General features: G+C 43.2%; 1 protein-coding gene and 2 long non-coding RNA genes across 5 annotated transcripts in view; 1 reads left to right on the forward strand and 2 right to left on the reverse strand.

Annotated features, from left to right (window-relative positions):
* The window catches only part of Mgll (monoglyceride lipase), a 91,494-nt gene extending 85,984 nt beyond the window's left edge, over positions 1-5,510 (reverse strand). The window contains exons 1-2 of one of the 3 annotated variants that reach the window (XM_063237802.1): positions 5,368-5,510; positions 4,032-4,176 (exon numbers count right to left, since the gene is read on the reverse strand). In XM_063237802.1, coding sequence (XP_063093872.1) covers positions 4,032-4,156 — 125 coding nt within the window. In that variant the 5' untranslated portion in view covers positions 4,157-4,176; positions 5,368-5,510. Of the gene's footprint in view, positions 1-4,031; positions 4,177-4,630; positions 5,054-5,321 lie in introns of those variants that run through there. The other 2 variants (XM_063237803.1, XM_063237801.1) reach the window with 2 other exon arrangements.
* Positions 4,457-12,046, forward strand: LOC134473475 (uncharacterized). Its single transcript, XR_010043712.1, has 3 exons — positions 4,457-4,574; positions 9,697-9,837; positions 11,877-12,046. It is a non-coding gene; the product is annotated as an uncharacterized LOC134473475 (long non-coding RNA).
* The window catches only part of LOC111756932 (uncharacterized), a 129,670-nt gene continuing 115,805 nt past the window's right edge, over positions 7,309-21,173 (reverse strand). Inside the window, exons 5-7 of the long non-coding RNA XR_010043711.1 lie at positions 13,993-14,105; positions 13,622-13,730; positions 7,309-11,407 (exon numbers count right to left, since the gene is read on the reverse strand). This is a non-coding gene — a long non-coding RNA (uncharacterized LOC111756932). The remainder of the gene's footprint in view (positions 11,408-13,621; positions 13,731-13,992; positions 14,106-21,173) is intronic.

Raw genomic sequence — 21,173 nt, forward strand, 5'->3', positions numbered from 1 at the left:
GCCCCTTCCTTCAACACCATGGTCATCAGAGGCCACAGGAGGAAGAAAGGCATGGCTGCTCTTCACAAATGAAGGTCACCCAGCCCCTAGTGAGATGAAACCGGATGAAACGGAGGGGAAGGGACAATGGCCTTAGGCCACCCCTATAAATGCCTCCATTACCGCAGGACTTGCCCAGCACAGGAGCATGGTCCTCCCCCGCCCCTTGCCTGCAGGTGCAAAGCCTTCCTGGTCAAAGGGAATCAAAAGAAGGCTTTTCGACAGATCTACTGCAATCAGTACTGTTTTCATTACATCACTACCCAACATTGTGATTTAAACATTTATCCTGTGGCCCGGGATGCTAAAGGGGATGCTTTAGCATCTGCTCTGGGGATGGCTAAAGAGTCTTCAGCAGCGAAGTTGTCATCCCTTCTAGGGACTAAGGGCCACTTGGTAGGAGGAATAAAAAGGCACTAAATATTACTCCCAGTTCTAAAGCCCACACTGCCAGGCATGGTGGTGCAAGCCTGTAATCCCAGTATTATGGAGGTTGAAGCAGGAGGATCACAAGTTTGAGGCCAGCCTGGGCTACATACCAAGACCCTGTCTCAACAAACAAACCAACCCACATTCATGGCTCTGCTGATGTCATCAACGGGAATTTCTTTTATCTAAGAATCAGTGTTTTAAGATTCCAACATACTGAAGCTGATGAGATAGCTGGTCACTCAGCATAGTATTTTCCTCCCAGAATGAGTACTTCTCTTTAATCTCCAGTCCACTTCTGGCATATTGAGAGTAACTGAAGGAGGATTATTCTGTCTGTTTTTACTCTAGGAAGTGATCTGCTCCCTAACCCTGAATGTAAAGACTAATCAGGAAAACACTACCTGTAATTCACAAACTGTCATGCTCAGAAGAGTATTAAAAGAAACAATTGGCTCTGAGTTAAAAGGATTGAGCACAAATTCAGCCACTGGCACCTGGGTCATCTGAGGGTGAGATGCTTTATAACTCTGATCCTGATTTTCCTCGTGTGGAATGCAGTAATAATAATATTGCTGGGCTTGGTACACAACTGTAATCAGCATTCCTGGGAAGGTAAAGCAGGAGGATCTCAAGTTGGAACTCAGCCTGGGCAACCTAGTGACTTAGCAAGATGTTGCCTCAAGATTTAAAAAAAAAAAGGACTTAGGATGAGCTCAGTGCATAGACCCTGGGTTCAATCCCTAGGACACATAAACACACACACACACACACACACACACACACACACACACACAATAATCAGGGTCTCAGAGATTGATGCAAACATTAAATGAGATCATGTATGTGTAGGGGTCTCGTCCAACCCCAGGACCTACCTGGCATTTAATTAAAATGTGATCTACCATAAGTAGCACAGTATTATTCATTGTTGCTGCAAATACTCCTGAAGGATTTGGAATTTGCCTTGACACTGAAAAACAGGGATGAATGGAGACCTGGGCCTGCTCTATTAGGAGCAGCATCATGCTGGTTGTACAAACATAATGACCAGTATAAGAGATACCTTCTTCCTCCTGTGTCCAGCTCAAGGAGTCTGAAATCTAGAAAGCCACAGCTTGTGTCCAGAAAGCAAGTTTGGCCGGTTTGCCAGCTTGCAGCTGCCTCCTAGACTGCACAAGCTGTTGCACGAGGCACCTGCAGAGCTGGTGTTGGAGCCCGTGTCCCACAGCAGGCACTCTGGAGGCACAGGGAGCAGCTTTTTGCCCAGAAAAACAACTCAAACCAGTGCTAACTAACAAAGGGAGGCTCACACACATGTACATAGCCTTCCAGTTATGTAAGACAGCCACAGGACTCCAGGGGCATCTGAGGGCCCAGGGCCTCGGCCAAAGATTAGGCTGCAACAGGTGGAGAGCAGGAAAGGTCTCCCAATCAGTACAGCAGGCATGGGGGCGGGTCCAGGCAAGTCCTCTCTTTGTTTTCTCCCTTCCTTCAGGACTAGGAGGAGGCAGGATTATTTGAGAAAAAGCTCTGACTGCACTAAGGAGGGGAAAGGGTCCAGAGCAAGGCAAAGTAGAGGCCCAACATACCCCAGTATACCCCTGTTGTTCTGAACTGTTATATATGACTCTGGCAAGGAAGAAGAGAACAATCGGTCCTATTAGAGCTGAGAGTAGGGTAGTTTGTTCAGAAACAAACTAAATGATGCTGTGCAGGCAATCAGGTTGGGGGCAGGGGGGATCTTCCAGACCATGCAAGAAGGCTGCTGTCATTCTCCATCATTGAGATTTGGAGACGCCTCCACACTGGTTGGCACAATCCTCTGTCCTGCGCCCTTGCTGCTTGCCTGCCATGCTGGCTGCCACGCTAGCTGCCACAACTCCTTCTTCAGGACCTCGGACTTCCCCTCCCCTCAATGTCTAGCTCCACGGGATGACACTGTCACCACAGGGAACTTCCAGGATCCTGCTATGGTCCATTGGTCAGGCTAGCTGTGAAATGCTTTTGAAGACCACTCCTGACCCAGGCAGCTTAGCGATCAATGTGGTTTTTAGAGGTGGACACTCAAAGTGTCACAAATACTAGTAGATATGTTGCTTTCTTTCAGTGCATATGTCTTTAAATTTTTTGTTTTTCTTTGACTTTTTTCAGACCTATGTCTTTTCCAAACTCTAAAGCCCTGCAGCTCCCCCATCTTTCCTTTCTTAATGCCCTTGGCATCCACCATAAGGCTGGTGTGGCTTCTAGGACACAGTTCACTTGCAACTCTAGGACTGAGCTGCCATCTTCAAGCAGAGCAAAAGCACTGGGCAGAGAGAGCAGCCTCCCCCAGTCCAGAGGGGGCAGCCAACTCGGCCAGGCGCACCACTCCTGGCCACCCTTTCTTTTATTGACTCCAAACTAGGACACCCTTGCAACTCAAACAACAAAGCCCCCAAAGCTTGGAGCTACACACTGAATACTGTGACTTTCGAGTCCTTGTTTCCTTTCTGTGTATTAATCAAGTAACTCATCATATAATAATTTGGTAGGAATCAAACCAGTAAAGTCAGAGTGAGAATACAATATTAACAGCATCATATGCTTGATGACTGTCTTCCTCTCTAACACACACACACAGGCACAAGTCCTAAACTGGGAGGAGTTCTAATCAGCCTGCTCCTTATTTGGGGTAGACACTAGAGAGAAAGCAATAGGGTTAAGTTGTTACAGCTGCTCTGGAGCCGTGGTATTGAGTCAGGGCTTGTGCGTTTTTAATGTGCAACTGCCAGTATTATATGTACCTTACTGAAGACACAGGAGAAATGTACAGCTGTAGTAAATTACCAGGACACAGAGGGGAATATAATCTACATCATCCTCCCTAGGAGACAAGAGGCCTAAGGAACAGGTGCACTGCTCCGGAACAGCGGACAGGAAACCTTCGACTGTCACCAGGCCAACTGGTCACCACAAAGAGTCTTGCCTGGAATAACACAAACAAGCAGGGTTTTCCTGCTCCCCCCAGGAAGAGCGGAGCAGCAGGAGACCAGCTGTCTAGCTGTGTGCAGTCCCCACGCCAGCTTCCCACAGCAAGATGAGTCCCTGAGAGGAGGCGGTGGGGAATCAAAGACGCATCCAGACCCCTGCCCCGCCATGACACCTGATACCAGTTTCTGAGGCTCAGAATTAAGCAGGCATAGACAGCAAAGGTCAAAATAGCTTCAGATCTTAAAACACACAGAACTCTGTATCATTTTGGTTTTCTTAAGCATTTAGGGGTTTTTTTTTACTTGTTGGGTTTGATTTGAAATTAATGCCTGTACAACAGGAAATCCACTCCCATGCAAAAACCAAGTCATGCGGAATTTTTGAAAACTGCCATACAGTACCATCCCTTGTCTCAGTTGTCATCATGAAACAAGAACTCTTGCTTCTTAATTTTTCAGAAAATGGTAACGTACAAAGCTCAGCTTCATTAATACTGCAATGGTCAGGGTTTGAATGGTACAGGAAGTAGGTCACTGAGAGGGTGGCTTTGCAGGCAGCAGGAGCAGAAGCCACCAGGGAGGAACACTTACTTGGGAGTCCCACTGGGCTTCCAGTACCGGCAATATAGACACTGCCCATCCACGTTGACCAGATGAGGGAAGTCTGGTTCTGGATTGTTCCGTGGGGTCTGCCGCGAAGAACCTTCCTCGGGCATCCTGGAAGGGTCTTCAAGTCCTGGCAAGAAAGGCAAACACATCCCAAAGTGAGAAACTCCTAGAGATAGAGGAAAGTCTTGTGCAGAGTCAGGAACATTTTTTAAAGCTGATATTTAAAAACCTCTATTTGAAAGATTTTTAAAAATTACATACGCTTCTTGCAAACCTCCCAAAGACTGAAAATCCCACTTGTTCTTAAGAAAATGCTCACTTTATTTTTTAAGGGCCTCATTACAGCTTTTTTTCCCCCTTCCCATCTGTGTTTATTTTAAATCATTTCAGGAACTTCATCTTAAAGACTATTTTAGCTGTAATCAAGCGGAAATTATAGTCAGCTCAGTAGTTACAAAGACTCAGCTGCAAGAACCCCATTTCCCTTAAGCCTCTGAGGAATCATCTCGGGGGCACAATGACAAGGTAGGTGAGGCTCGGGTTAATTTTCCTCTCCGAAATCCCAAAGACACACCACAAACCTGCTTCCATTACGTCCTGGCTTTCGCATTCCATAACCGCCAAGCCTCAAAGATCACAACCAGGCAAATAAGGGCTGCTTCCTCATCGCGGCAGTCACAGAAGCTCCCGTGCCCCGCGCCCGCCTGGCGCCTGGCGCCCCAGATCCCTGGTTTGGGGCTCCGATAGGTGCCGCGCTCACCGACAGCCCCGCGGATTCCCCTCCCTGCCGGGGCGGACACCGGTCGCCGATTCCCCGCCACTAGTTCCTGTCATCACTTTCCCCAAACAAATCGTCGCCGGGCCGGGAGGCGGGGCGCAGGCCGGCACCCGCGGCAGGGAAGCAGGGTCGGGCTCCGCGCACCCCGGGGCGCCTCGTGGTGCGAGCGCGGCTCTCCCAGGCCGTGTCCCCGTGGGGCTCTGGACAAACTTTGCCGCGCCCGCGCGCGCGCGCATCCGACTGCACAGGGCACAGGTCTGCGGCTGTTCTCGGCACGCCACGGGGACTAGGGACTTCACTGCTCAGGGTCGCCGCACCCGGGTTAGAAACACGGAGTTGGCGCGGGCAAGTTGGTCAGGGTTGCGAGAGGGAACCACAGGGGGCGCTCACACACACGCGCACCCCGACATTCGCGCACACTCGCGCATGCACACGCACGCGGGGGGCGCGGAGCCCACGCCGAGTGCGTCGGGGACCCCGGATGCTGCCCCCACCTCGCAGCGGCCCCGGCGGCCTGGGGCGGGTACGGGAGGCGGTTACCGGGCCAAGCGCGCCGTCACGTCCCCGAACGCCCGCAGTCCTAGTGTGCACGCGCCGGCTCCGCGGCGATAGGGCGCGGCGGCCGCGCCACCACTTTATCCCTGGGCGGCCGGCGGCGGGCGGCGGTGGGGCGGCCGCGGTGGGTGGGGACGCGGGGAGGCAGGCGGCGCCGTGGCGCACGTGTGCCCAGCCCACGGGGAGGAGCGGGGCGCCGCCCTCGCACCCGGCCTGGGGGCCAGCCGCGCCCTGAGGTGGCCGCCTGGAGACTGTAACCGTTCAGGAAAGCACGCGGCGCACACGCGCGCTCACAGGCACCAGGCATGGGGACACGCGCACAGATCTACAGGCGCGTAGCACACGTGTGCACATACATATCACAGATACACAGACACGTGTCCACTTCCCACAGACACTGCACGCAGATGCCACATGCATGCAGGCACACGCAACACAAGCATGGCATTCCTAGAGAACAACACAGGTATACACATGCATTCACATGTGTACACACAGACAGCTCACACAGACACATACCTGATGCAGACATATGCTTTAGACATGTACCACACAAGGCTGCGCCATAAAAGGCTGGGCAGGATACAGGCCAGAGCTGATTGCATTACACCTACAAATGCCCTCCCCTCTATCCATCCCTGCTCCCCATAAAATCTCAGGTGCAAGTGCACAGGTCAGGAAGTCTGAACGCTGTCTAGGATACCTTCAGCACTGGACTTGGAGTGCTCTCCTCCAGGACCTGGGGGTCCCAGGAGGCTGCGGGCTGTGGCGCACCTTTCTTACTTCAGAACTGAAACTGTACCTCTGGAGTACAGCCTAGGTCCTAGGCACTGCTGAGGGTCCGGGACACTCTCTGGCCTCCCTGCCCTGGGGTGGTCAGTGAGATGGACAGAGCAGAAGTGGATGTGGCTTCTTATTGGGAATCAAGGCCGGGGAGGTTTTGGAGCAGTCAGGGAACAAGGAGCCGGGGACATGCAAAGCCGGGCCTGCTAAGCGCACTGGATTTGCCTGGAATGGTGACCAGAGTGTGGTGGACCCTCTCACAAGCCCTTGCTTCAAATGCTCCCACTCCCCAGGTTCAGGTTGAAATAATTTGAAAGTTTTGAAGAGAGGCTTACAGATGTCAACAAGATTTCTGTAGAAATCTAGAGCTCCTCTCAGCTTTGTCACTAATACATGTGTGGTCAGCAGACCAAGAACCCCAGAGTAAAGAAACTGGGGCAAGCACCAGGGTGTGGCTTACTAGGGATCTAGAGGATGACCTGAACCCGAGAATTCAAAGCCAGGCTAGGACCACGTGAGTGAGACCTTAATTCTTGGGGATGAGAATATTGTCCTATATCTTTTTCCTTTTAATTAAACTTTTACCACGAAGTGTTAAGATATTTCTTACTGTGTTTCATGTGCTCCTTTCTTTTTTTTTTTGGACACATTTTTACTGTGTAGTCCAGGTTGGCCTTGAATTCACTATGTAGGCTGTGCTAGTTTCAAACTTACAGTGATCCTCCTGCCTCAGTCAGCTGCTGAGAGTGTAGGCTTGTGCCACCACACCTGGCCTTCTACTCTTTAGCATTCAAGTTTTTAAAAAATGAATTTTTTTTATTTTGAGATAATTGTAGATTCACATGCAGCTGAAAGAAATAATACAGAGAGTTGCTATATGCCCTTTAACCAGTTCAGCTTAGCAGTGACTTACAAAAGGACAGGAGGATTTCACAGCCAGGATGTTAACATTGATAGAATCAAGAAATAGAGCATTTCCCTTGTTGCAAAGATCTCTCTCATGGTTACCCTTTTATGGCCACATCCACTTCCCTGTTATCCTCATTTTCCCCACATCGCCTGGCAATCATGACTTTCTTCTGCATTTCTACCGTTTTGTCAGTTTGAGAATATTTTTTAAACGGAGTCATACAGCAGACGACCTTTTGGCATTCACACCTTGTATTCAGCATAAATCTGGGTTGTTGTGCGGAGGGCTCCAGGCTCCAGGTGCAGCACTTTAACACCCCTGAAGCATACCTGGGCTGTTTTCAGTTTGTGGCTAGCCTTATACAGCTGCTATGGACATCCACGGACTGGCGTCTGTGTAGACATAAGTCTTCATTTCTCTGGAGCTGAAAGCCTGGAAGTGCAGTCGTTGGGCTACATAGAAATGGCAAGTTTATTTTAAAAAACATGGTAAGTTTATTTACCAGTAAGATGCTTTCCAAAGTGGCTGTGCCAGTGTACATTCCCACCAGCAATGTGTGAGAGAGCCAGTTTCTAAGCATTCTTGTTGGCATTAAATATTTTCACCACTTAGAAAAAATTAGCCCCTTTGTTCAGTGTGTCCTTGTGGTTTTATTTTGTTTTGCCTGATGGCTAATGGTGATGACTTTCTTTCCATGTGCTTGTTTGTCATCTCTGTGTCCTATTCAGGGAAATGTCTCCTAATTGTTCTTTTACTGTTTTGTCTTGAGAGTTTTTGAATTATTGTAGACTGGTCAAATATTTTCTTCATGCATAGCCCAACTTTTCATTCTCTTACCTGGGTCTTTTGCAAAGGAAACATTCCAACTTTGGTAAGACCCAGTGTATCAGTTTTTCCTCTTATGGATCATTCTTTTGGTGTCAGGTTAAAGAAGTCTCGTTTAGTTCAACATCTGAAGATTTCCTCTGGTTCTTTTCTGTAGTCTGCACTTTATGTTACTTCTATAACCCATTTAGACTGAATTTTTGTAGAAGGAGTAAGTTCAGGTCAAGGTGCGCTTGTTTATCTGTATGCACCAAGCTGCACGTTCATGGTCTATTGAAAAGCTGATGCTCTTTCCTTCAACTGTTTCTGCACCTTCGCCAAAATTCTGTTTTTCTGCTGTGAATCTTTTTCTGGTTCTCTATTCTGCTCCAATGATCTGTGTCAATTCCTCCAGAACCACACAATCTTCATTACTGAAACTATCTGGTAAACCTTAAAATGGGACGGACCATTTCCTTCTGTTTTCTTATTCCTTTATAAGGTTGATTTAGCTGTTCTAGTTTCTTTACCTTTCAATACAAATTCTGGAATAATCTTTATATTTGTCAAAATATCTGGCTGAGATTTTGATAGGAAATTTATCAAACACATATATCAATTTCATCAGAATTGTCATTTTTACTGTTAAGTATTCTAGCCTGTGGGAGGTTGAGGCAGGAAGATCACAATTTTGAGGCCAGCCTGGGCAACTTAGTGACAATAAAAAGTAAAAAGGGCTGGGTATGTAACTCAGTGTGAAAGTCCTGGGTTCAATCCCCAATATCACAAAAACAAAACAAATCCAAAATGTTCAATCCATGAACATGGTATAGCCACCAATTAATTTAGTTCTGTTTGATTTATTTTATCAAGGTCGAAATATTTCAGCATAAAATCCTGCACATGGTTTGTCAGATGTACACTTTTGTTTCTTTTAACTAACTGTAAATGTCATGTGCTTTTTAATTTCAGTTTCCACACGATAATGTTGAGTTTATGAAAATAATTATGATTGATTTTTGTCTGTTGATCTTGTATTCTAGGGCCTGCTGAGCTCACTTATCATATACAGTAGAGGAGGCTTTGAATTTTGCTTTTTGCTTTTGTTTGCAGCTTTCTCAGGATTTTCTACATTGGGCATAATGGTATTTTCAGTGAGTTTTTTGGGGACAACATATAGTTGTGTCCTTTTTAAAAATCCATTCTGATGTATAAAGAAAATGTACTTATACACCATGGATACTACTGAGCCATAAATAAGAAAATCCTATCAACAACATGGGTGGAACTGGAGATAATTATGTTAAGTGAAGTAAGCCAGACATAAAAAAAAAAACAAGTCTTGTATTGTGTGATCTCACTCTTATGAGTAATTTAAAATGTTAAGGATAAAATGAGACCAGGGAAGGTGGCAGCGATTATGGTGGGGTAAGAAAGGTAAGAAAAATCAGTCAGTGGGTACTAATTTGTGGTTAGATGGAAGCAAGTTCTAGTGGGCTGTTGTACAGCAGGGTGCACATAATTGGCTGACCATGCCAAAAAAGCTAGCTAGGAGAAAGAATTTTGAAATTTTCACTATAAATGTTTTAAGAGATAGATATATTTAAACTGATTTAAGCCTTGAGCAATATACATGTATCAACTTCTCATGTTAATACCATTGATATGTACATTTGATTTATGAGTTAGAAATAAATTTTTTTAATGTGGTCTATTATGCCAGAGTGTACATTTGGATGGGTAATTTTAGACCATTTGCATAATAATTATGTTAGGAGTTAAGTCTGCTGTTTCTCTTTTGTGTTCTGTTATCACAGCTTTCCTTTTTCTGTTTTCTTTTCCTTGTCCCCCTGTGGCTTATTTGAACTGGAAATAATCTTGAAAAATATCACGTCCTCTGTTCTGGAATTGCTGGTGTCTGATGGAACATATACCGCCACATGAATGCTTTTTGTCTTGTAAGTAACATGCCATTTCTTTCTCAATACTTTCAAGAACTTTTATTTGTCTTTAGTTTTCAGGTGTTTTACTATGACGTGTCTTGGTGTAGATTTCCTTGGTTTATTTTACTTGGTGTTTGCTCAGCTTCTTGAATCTAAAAAATTCCAGGTTTTTGTCTGCTGCTAAACTGGGGACATTTTCAGCATTATTTCTTTAAGTATGTTTCAATCTCACTGTCTTTTCTCTTCTCCTTCTGGGACTCTGACAAAACAAATATTAGATCTTTTTTTTTACAGTGTCACAGGTCCCTGAGGCCAGGTTTTTCTTTCTTTCCTGGTGTACTTTTTCTCTGTCATTCATCTTGGCTGAATTTGTTCTATGTTTGAGTTTACTGATTCTTTTGTTGTTGCTTTGTTTTGTTCTTGTTTTTTGAGACAGGCTCTTCCTATGTATTCCAGGCTGGCTTTGAACTCACTATATAGCCCAGGCTGGTCTTGATCTAGTGATGACTCTCTTGACTCAACCTCCCAAGTGCTGGGATCAGAGGTGGCACCCTATGCCTGGTTTCTGGTTTACCCATCATCTCCTCTGGCCCCTACACTTGGCCTTTAAGACCATTCATTCACTGGGCATTTCATTTGTTATGGTATATTTCAGCTCTAAAATTTCTATTTGGTTGTTCTTCACATTGTTCCTTTGCTAGGACTGTGTTTCATGTTTTTAGTGTGTCCATAGTTGTTCATAGAAGCATTTTATCATGGCTGCTTTATAATCTCTTTTCTTTTTGTGGGCATCTGTTGATCATCTTGCTTTTGTTAAATGTTAGATATTTTGGTTTCTTGCTAAGCATTTTTCTACTGAAATATGACCACATATTGATCACATCATCAGACCCTGGGCCTTGTTTCGAGCTTTCTGTTTTACCTATTTGGCTCTGAGCTGACTTAAACAAAAGGGTAAAGAACACCCTGCCCTGCCAGTCCCAGAGGGAGCTAGAGGCTCCGGTTTCCTGCTTGGCCTTTGTTGTCATGGCTTTTGGTTTCAGCTCAGCTCCCCTCCTTGTGTTTGAGTGGTACAAAGCAGTTATATTCTGAAGTTTTCTGTGCTGTTGGCTTTGTGAGTTTGCTGCCATGACACTCCTGGGATCCTGACCTCTCCAGAGCCAGGGCTAGAGGCCATGAGTGTGCATGCACGTTCCTGAGGCCTGGACTTGCCTGCCTTTCCTTTCACCTTGCAAAGTCTTTATGTGCTGTTCTATGCCTAAGGCTCAGGAGCTTTAGTGGGATTTAACAGGAGTAATAGGGAAAGCACTTGGATTTCACTTTCGCAGGTACAGAAATCTTGTTGCTGACTTTTCATTTCTGTCTTTTCAAGTTATTGGGCCACCAGGTCCTTCCTGCATTATGCTCACAGACTTCCAGAGCAGGACTGGTTACTGCCATCTCAGAAAAGTGCAAAATGGCTGCATCTGCTCCTATAACCTAGGATCAAAAGCAGGTGGCAGTTCAAAGAAAAGGGACACAAATGTTCTGTGTGACCGTCAGAGATGATCTGGGATTTGAGGAGGGTGGAATATGCTGGAAACTTCTGTAAGGAAGGAGAGAGAAAGAATGAGCCATGAGACAGTAAGGAAACCAAGAATTTCTCTCACTGACAAGTTTAGTTTAGGCGAACACAGATGTTTATAGTCACCAGAATTTTGGTTGTTGACTGAGGAGAGAGGAAAGGGAAGTATAAAAAGAATTAAAATGTCTCAACTCCCCATGATGAATGTGATCATTATGTACCACTAACATGTACTCTTTGAAAACAAAAAATAAATGAAAGGAGTTTTGGATGCTGCATACCTCAGTTATAAATCACTCCGAGTGTGAGAAAAGTAGAGAATAAGAAGAGAGATAGCACATAAAGCAAGTGATGAAGTAGGCTTCATATCGTCAAACCAAAGGAAAATAAGGTAGGCAGAGACATGAAGCTCAGACGAAGCTCCTCTGAGCAGTTCTGCTTTTTCCTGGTGAGCTCCTTTCCCTCACTGAGCCTGTCTTCTCCCCCAAAGACAGGACTGTGAAGACAGGCACCCCACGACACCTACGGGAAACATGGCTGAGGCCCGCTGGACACAGGATCAGCATCGCTCCTGGTGATTTAGCTCACGCTAAACTGGCTGTGGCAGCTTGATGGCCCACAGGTCAAATCTGACCAATAAAAAGTACTTTTCCATCTGAATTTTTGAAATGTGAATTTTAGAGATTGGTGATTTAATGTCGCAAATGTAGAATCCAACCTTCTCTCAAAGAGCAGAGGTCACAGTTCCACCTGCTGTGGTGCCTGTAGGCAGTTGGACTTGTGGGTCAGAAAAAAAGAGGCTGGGTTGGACACAGAGACATGGCAGCTGCAGCCAGGAGAGGGGAGGCGACTGGCAGGGCTGCACATTGCCCTGGTTGGCTGGAGATCTGGGATGAACAGTGCTTTTACACAATTTGAATTGGTAAACAACATTTGAATATCAGGACATTTAGCCCAATGTGGTGGCACAGGCCCATAATTCCAGCCTTCTGGGAGGCTGAGGTAGGAGGATTGCAAGATCAACCCCTACGCGGGCAACTTAGTGAACCTGTCTCAAAATAAAAACAATTTTTTTTTTTTTAACTTTTTATCGGTACCGGGGATCGAACTCACGACCGCCTGCTTGCAAGGCAGGTGCTTATGCCGCTGAGCTAAATCCCCAGCCCCCAATTTTTAAAAAAGAAACAGCAAGAGCTAGAGATGTAGCTAGTGCAAAGGCCCTGTGTTCCATCTCCAATACTACAAAATAACAAAACATAGGTTCGACGCCTGACACCAAAAAACAAACAGAAACCACAACAAAACAAAGAGGACATTTCACATGATGCTAGATTGTACTCCTCTAAAAAGCCAAAGACCTGGGAATACTGCATCTGGGCCTGGCTGCTGCCCTGCATCTGGGAGTAGGCTGCCCCCTGCAGGTGGCTTACACATCTGCCCCTTCCCACCCACTGTCTGTGACACCTCCTCCCAACGCTGGGACTTTCTGGTTTGTGTCCCTGGGTGGTGCCTTCCTGAACTGCAGGATGTAAAGGAAGGAAGGGGAGTTGTTTTGGGAGGTGGTCAGGAGGGGAGGTCTGAGTCACTGCAGACTTGAGTTCTCAGGGAACCCTATCTTTAAATTCTGTGGCAGAGTCCAAAGTGACCCGGAAACCAAGTAGAAGAAGGACAGAGCCATATGTAGTCCTTTCAGTGACAGTGAGGTCACTGTGACCTTGGAGAGAACCTGTGTATGTATGAATCATGGTGGGTGTCAGTTTGCACTGACTCATGAGGTGGGTGTAATGTAAGTGTAAACAGTGAGTGGAGACAGCCCTTTCCAGATGTTTTGTGTGAAGAAGAGGCAGCAGAGAGTAGCTCAAGGCCCACAGACCTTGGAGCTAGAAGGCTGCTCACAGAAACTCCCTGCTCGTGGGTAGGCACCTTAGCTTTTTATCTCCATAAAGGGAGGCTAACTGAGATTGGCCTCTGCCTATTTCATGGCGTTGAATGCAGGTTGAGTCCTTAGCTTAGTGGCCAGGACGTGGTAGAAGGGCACAGCAGGGCAGGATTTCATTATCACCAAGTAAAGTAACAGATGTAGGGGAGAAAGTGAGGGAGAAGGAAAGGCTGACAGTGGGCAGTAAGTCACAGCTGGATTGGAGCAAGAAGTTCTGCACAGGAGATCAACAACAGATAACAGTAATTCAATGCACATTTAAAAATTACAGTAAAGCTGGGTGCAGTGGTACATACCTATAATTCCATTGCTTGAAAGGCTGAGGCAGGAGAATCACTGTGAGTTTAAGGCCAGCCGGGGGCTACATGGTAAGTTTGAGGCCAGTCTGAACTACATAGCAAGACCCTGTCTCAAAATAAATATTGCAGAAAGGATTTTGAAAGTTTTCAGTGTAAAGAAAATGATAACTGTTTGAAGAGATAGATTATGTTTAACCTGACTTGAACATTTTACACACTGTATACATGTACAAAAACATCAATTGGTTCATATGTACAATCTTTGTTTTCAATCTGCTAGTTAAGATAAATTTGAAAATAAGAAATAAAAAATAAAAGAAGCAATAGATGCACATGTGAAAGTTCAAATAAAATCAAAAAGTTCTCACAGTGAACTGAGTTTCCTTCTCGCCCATGCCCACTGTTTTGGTTCCTGAATCCAGGTTCTGTGTGGTTTTCCAAAGAGGTGGGGGCTGAGGAGCATGAGCTGTGCCAGAAATTCCTAGAAAGTGAGAAAGGAAGCGAGAAAGAGCCAGTCAGGGACAGTGGTATGTGAGGACATCCTGCAGAGCTAGAGTGACCAGCTTCCTAGTGGCTCCATGCGGCCAGCTGCCTGTGGAGGGCTCAATGGACAGATACCTCCTGAGCAGGGGATGGTATTTGTGGCCTCTATGGTCACCTAAATGGGCTGCCTGTCCTCAGATGCCTTGCAATGATTTCAAGGTTTCTTCCTCACAGAGGCAGAGCCTGGCTCTCATGCCTTGCATCTGTGCAGGACTCTGACTTGCTGTGGCCAACAGGATGTGGTGGAAATGACATTGTCCCACTTGTGAAATACACAGAGGACACCAAGACTCCCTAGAGAAGAACAATCAGTCCCCAGCAGTAGGTCTCCCTGCTGAGACCAACAGAACCACCCAGCTAAGCCCAGCCCAAGTCACTGTCCCTCAGAATCAACAGCCACATAGTACAGTCTGTATAAGCCATTAAGTCTGGGGCTGGCTTGTTATGCAGTAAGAACTGACACATGCAGCATATTAGCCACTTTGACTTCTTGTTTATTTGTTTGCTTGTTTTTTGAGATAGGGTCTCACTATGTAGTTCAGACCATCCTTGAACTTTCTATGTGGTCCAGGCTGGCCTCATACTCACATCAATCCTCCTGCCTCAGCCTCCCAAGTTCTGGGATGACAAGCAAGCACTACCACATTGGCTGCCTCTGCCATCCTGCAGCTTGAGTTATCCTGTCCCTATAATACATGTGGAACCTGGGACCTGGGATTCAACAGTTCTTAATTTTATTTTTAAGTTTTAAAGAGGATAAAACCAAGAAAAATAAAACAATAAAATCAATAAAAAATAAACCAGTATAAGTAATACAGGACTTCAAAACCTTATGAAACCAGCAATAGTTACCATAGTGCCTTTTGTTGCCTTCAAAATAGCTGCAGATACATGAAATAACAATCCAACAACTTCAAGATGATGCCAAAAGCAACAATTAAGATTAATAGGCATCAGTGAAGATGCAGGAGTCAATGCAAATGACATAACTAAAATATTCACGGAAGTAATAGCAGAAAATTTCCCAAACATGGGGAAAAAATCTGATATGCAGATAAGTGAGGCATATAGAATGCCAAACAGTCACAATCAACATAAATCTACACCCAGACATTAATAATTAAGATCTCAGACATACAGCATAAAAACAGAATACTAAAAGCTGCTAAAACAACTCACTTATCAAGAAAAGCCCATTAGAATCGCAGCAGACTTTTCAGCGCAAACCCTCAAGTCAAGATGAGCTTGGAGTGAGGTATTTCAAGCACTGAAAGAAAACAACTTTCAACCCAGACTGATGTACCCAGAGAAACTGTCTTTCAAATTTAATGGAGAAACAAGATACTTCCATGACAAAATACAACTGAAGAAATTCATGTCCACCAAACCAACCCTAGAAAGAGTGTTGAAATACTAGATAGAGATTAACATGACCAGAATCCCCAGAACAACAACAGAAAGAAAACATCTGGTAGGGCAAGCAATTAAACAATGAGGAAAAGCAGAAAGCAAACAACTGGAATATAAGATGGCAAAGTCGAGTCAGTACAAATCAGTGAGATCCATAAATGTAAATGGCCTCAATTCACCTATCAAAAGAATAGGTTGACAGAATGGATCAAGAAACAAGATCTCACAATATGCTGAATACAAGAAACACATCTGACCCAAAAGGAAACTCATAGATTAAAAGTCAAACGATGGAAAACAGCATTTCATGCAACAGGAGCCCAGAAAAAAAGCAGGGATAATTATTCTGTTTGCAGACAACATGAACTTCAAACTCAAGATCTTAATAAAAAAGATAAAGAAGGTCACTACATACTTGCTAGTGGAAAAATTCAAGAGGAAGAACTAACAATTATAAATATATATGCACCAAATACAGGAGCACCCAACTATATAAGACAGATATTAATGGAAAACCAAATACACAAGAACACAATTATAACAGGGCACCTTAACAGCCCATTGTCTTAAAGAGATAGATCAACTAGACAAGAAGTCAGCAAAGAAATAATAGAACTGAATCATACCTGCGAGCAATTGGATGTAGTAGATGTTTACAGAGTGTTCCACCCAACCACATAAGAATACACATTTTTCTCAGCTGTGCATTCGACATTCTCCAAAATAGACCATATATTATCCCATAAAACATTCTTAAATAACTGCAAAGGTATTGAAATTATCCCATGTGTAATATCTGACCATAGCACATTAAAATTGGAAATTAATGGCAAAAGAAATTGCAAAATATGCATAAATACATGGAAATTAAACCACAACCTTTTGAACAACCAGTGGGCTCTGGATGAAATTAAAGAAGAAATAAAGCAATACCTACAATTCAATGAAAATGCAGAAACAACATACTGCCATCTGTGGGATGCAATGAAAGTGGTCTTAAGAGGGAAATATGTAGCAATAAATTGTCATATCAAGGAAACAGAATGAGCACAAATAAACAACCTAATGCTTCATCTCATCTTCTAGAAAAAGAAGGGCAAGTTAAACCCAAAGCTCATAGAAGAGAGGAAATTGTAAAGATTAGAACAGAAATCAATGCAATTGAAACAAAAAATACAAAGAATTAATGAGTCAAAAACTGGTTTTTTGAGAGAATAAACAAAATTGACAAACCTCTAGCTAACCTTATAAAGAAAAAGAAAGAAAAAACCCAAATTCACGCAATAAGGACTGAAAAGGGGGAAATTACAACAGATCCCATGGAAATACAAAAGATCATAAATACCTACTTTGAAAATCTCTATTCACATAGAGTGGAAAACAGAGGAAATGAACAGATTTCCAGAAACATATAAACTACCAAAGCTCAACCAAGAAGATATAGCAATTTTGAATAACCCAATATCAGCTTTTGAAATTGAAAATGTAATTAAAAACTTACCAACAAAGAGAAGCCCAGGTCCTGATGGATTCACGGCTGAATTCTACAAGAAATTTAGAGATTTGATTCCAATACTCCTTAAACTCTTCAATGAAATTAAAAGGAAGCAATCCTCCCTAAATCATTCCTGGAGGCAAGTATTACTCTGATATCAAAACTAGAGAAAGACTCAACCAAAAAAGAGAACTATAGGCCAATCTCACTAATGAACATTGATGCAAAGATTCTCAATAAAATACTGGCAAGTAGAATGCAGCAAATCATCAACAAGATTATATGTCATGACCAAGTGGGATTTATCCCAGCAATGCAGGGATGGTTTGCATATGCAAATCAGCTCAGCAGGGCTTGGGCTTGCCTGCACCAACTTTCTGGCAGCTGTGCTTGGCCAGCTCCAGGGATTTGGGCCTGCCTGCCTGTGCTCTCAGCTTTGGAGACTGAGCGGCCTGGGGGTGAGTGAACCTGCACCATCCAGAGCCCGGGGAAAGAGTTAAGATCTAAGATCGTTGCTCCCACCAGCCAGGGAACTTGAACTTTGCGGCTTCCTGCCACACTGGACCAGTTCAGCAGGGCTTGAGCCTACCTGCCCCCACTCCCAGTGACACTCTCAATCAGGGGAACTGGGCGACCAGAGTCCCAGAAGCTGAGAACATAGAAGAGGATTTCCAATAGGCCCAGGGGAAGCTTTGGAATAACACTTGAAACACGGAAATATAGGAAAATGACAAAACGAAAGACCAAAATACAATCTCAAGCCTACAGCACATCAAAGAAACCTTAAGAGCTATGTACATAGAAGAAAACATATGCCATACACCTGAAATACCTGAAATAATAGCAACTGAAATAAAGAAGCAACTCCAGGAAGCTTCAAAGGAATTCAAACTAGAAATAATCTCCCAGGTAAAAAAAGAAATGATAAAAGAAATGAAAGAGATGCTGAACATATCTAAAGAAGACACAGTTAAAAAATTGGAAGAACTAAACAAAAAGATAGAGTCCCTGGATGAACAATATAAGAAACAAACAGAATACATGAAGCAGATGCAAAGATATATATAGGAAATCAAAGATTCCTTTGAAAGTTGTAAAAACCGCCTCAATGAAAGTGAAGATAGAATTTCAGACCTCGAAGACAAGATTGCTGAAAGGGTTTTGGCCCAGACAGGACACTGTAGCCAATAAAGCCTTGGAGGCAGAACCAAGGAGCTTTATCTTCCCCACCCCTAGAAATTTGCCTCTGACATGAAATAATACCAATGAGATACCTGTACATCCCTAATGCCTCTCAGGCTCCACCCCAAACCTAAGCTACATGTATGCCCCCACTCCATGTGTCCAACGGAGAGATTCCCAGACCCCAGGGAGAATGCCAGACCCCAGAGGGTCGGGGGAGTCTCACTCCGCATTCTTAAAATGAAGTTCATTTATATTTCATACTTCTTATCTTTTCAGCCACGCCACAATTCTATCAATTGCAGCTAGTGAGCAGGAAAGATCTTTTGAAAATAACAAGGAATCAGGAAATAATTCAATAGCTGCAAGATGATGCAAAGAAAACAACATAAGATTAATTAGGGATAAATGAAAAAGAAGGAGACAACATAAAGGATGTCAAGAATATATTTAGAGAAGTGATAGCTGAAAATTTCCCAAACATGAGAATGGAAACTGACATCAGGATCAGTGAAGCATGTAGAACTCCAAATAGCCATAACCAAAGTAAAACTACACACAGACATATAATAATCACCATCCCAGAAATCAAACATAAGAATAGAATATTAAAAGCTGTCAGAAAAGACAGATCACCGATAAAGGAAAACCTATCAGAATCACAGCAGACTTTTCAGCACAATAGTCAAGAAGAGCATGAGTGAAGTATTTCAGATCCTAAAGGAAAGTGATTTCCAACCTAGACTGATGTACCCTGCAAAACTGTCCTTCAAAACTGATGGAGAAATAAGATACTTCCATGACAAAGAACAGCTGAAGATCACCATGCCAACCCTGCAAAGAATACTGAAACAGTTTAGACACTTAGGAAATAAACACTAAGCAAAGCATACAATTAAACAGAATGGAAAGATAAAGATGCAATAGCAGAAAGATAACATGTCAACAATAATCCAATATATAACAGTTATAACCATTAATGTAAATGGTCTCAATGCACCAATTAAAAGAAACAGACTGGCAGAATGGATCAAGAAACAACATCCAACCATATGATGTTTACAAGAAACCCATCTAACCCAAAAGGATACTCACAGGCTGAAAGTCAAAAGATGGAAAACAATACTTCATGCAATAGGAACCCCCCCAAAAAGTGGGGGTAGCTATTATGTTTGCAGACAATATGAACTTCAAACCAATAATGATCAGAAGAGATAAAGAAGGTCATTACATGCTGGTAAGGGGAAAACTTCAAGAGGAAGAGATAACAATCTTAAATATATATGCATCTAATTCCAGAGCACCCAGTTATATAAAGCAAGTATTAATAGAAATGAAAAACCAAATTAGCAATAACACAGTTATAACAGGAGACCTTAACACACCATTGACACCAAGGGACAGATCAACCAGACAGAAAATCAGCTAAGAAATAACAGAACTGAATCACACCTGTGAACAAATGGACTTGATAGACATATAAAGAGTGTTCCATCCAACACATTCCTCTCAGCAGTACACATGGGACATTCTCTAAAATAGACCGTATACTAACCCACAGAACATATTTAAATAAATGCAAGAGAGTTGAATTATCCCATGCATGTTATCAGATCATATCGCCATGAAACTAGAAATTAATGATAAAAGATACTGCAAAATTCCCACAAACACATGGAAACTGAATAACACACTCTTGAGTAATCAGTGGGTCACAAGGAAAATTAAAGAAGAAATTAAACAATACCTACAAGCAAATGAAAATACAAATACAACTTATTGGAATCTGTGGGATGCAATGAAAGCTGTCCTCAGAAGAAAATTTATTGCACTGAGTTCCCATATCAGAAAAATAGAATGAATACAAATAAATAACTAGATGCTACACCTCAAACATCTGGAAAAAGAACAGCAAGTCAAGCCCAAAGCCAAAAGAAGGGAGGAAATTATAAAAATCAGAGCAGAAATTAATGCAATAGAGACTAAGAAAACAATCCAAAGAATCAATGAATCAAAGAGTTGGTTCTTTGAAAAAATAAATAAAATTGATAAGCCCCTAGCCAACCTTATTTTAAAAAGGGAAGAAAAAACTCAAATTCATGCAATAAGGAATGAAAAAGGCGAAATCACTACAGACTCTGTAGAAATGCAGAAGATCATCAACACCTATTTCAAAAACCTCTACTCTCATAGGTTTGATAATACAGAAGAAATGGACAGATTCCTAGAAACATATGAAGTACCAAAGCTAAGTCAAGAAGATGTAAAACTGCTGAATAACCCAATTTCTACTAATGAAATTGACAATGTAATCAAGTCCTTATCTTCAAAGAGGAGCCCAGGCCCAGACGGATTCACTGCAGAATTCTACAAGAAATACAAAGAAGACTTAATGCTGACACTCCTCAAACTCTTCAATGAAACTGAAAGGGAAGCAATCCTTCCTAACTCATTGCTGGAAGCAAATATTACTCTAGTACTAAAATCTGAGAAAGACCCAACTAAAAAAGAGAACTACAGTCCAATCTCCCTAATGACCACAGATGCAAAAATTCTCAATAAAATACTGGCAAATAGATTGCAGCAAATCATCAAGAAGATCATACATCATGACCAAGTGGGATTCATCCTACGCATGCAGGGATGGTTCAACATATGTAAATCAATAAATGAAATCCATCCATATCAATAAAGTCAAAAATAAGAATCACATGATCATTTCTATAGATGCAGAAAAAGCTTTTGATAAAGTCCAACACTCATTTATGATAAGAACCTTACAGAAAATTGGAATAGATGGTCTTTACCTCCATATAGTAAAGGCCATCTAGGACAAACCAATAGCCAGTATCATACTAAATGGCCAAAAACTGAAGACCTTTACCTTAAAATCAGGCACAAGACAAGGATGTCCCTTAT

Source organism: Cavia porcellus, unplaced genomic scaffold, assembly GCF_034190915.1.
Source record: "Cavia porcellus strain 051 isolate PalLab524CR breed Dunkin Hartley unplaced genomic scaffold, mCavPor4.1 scaffold_27, whole genome shotgun sequence".
In the NCBI taxonomy this organism is placed as follows: domain Eukaryota; kingdom Metazoa; phylum Chordata; class Mammalia; order Rodentia; family Caviidae; genus Cavia; species Cavia porcellus.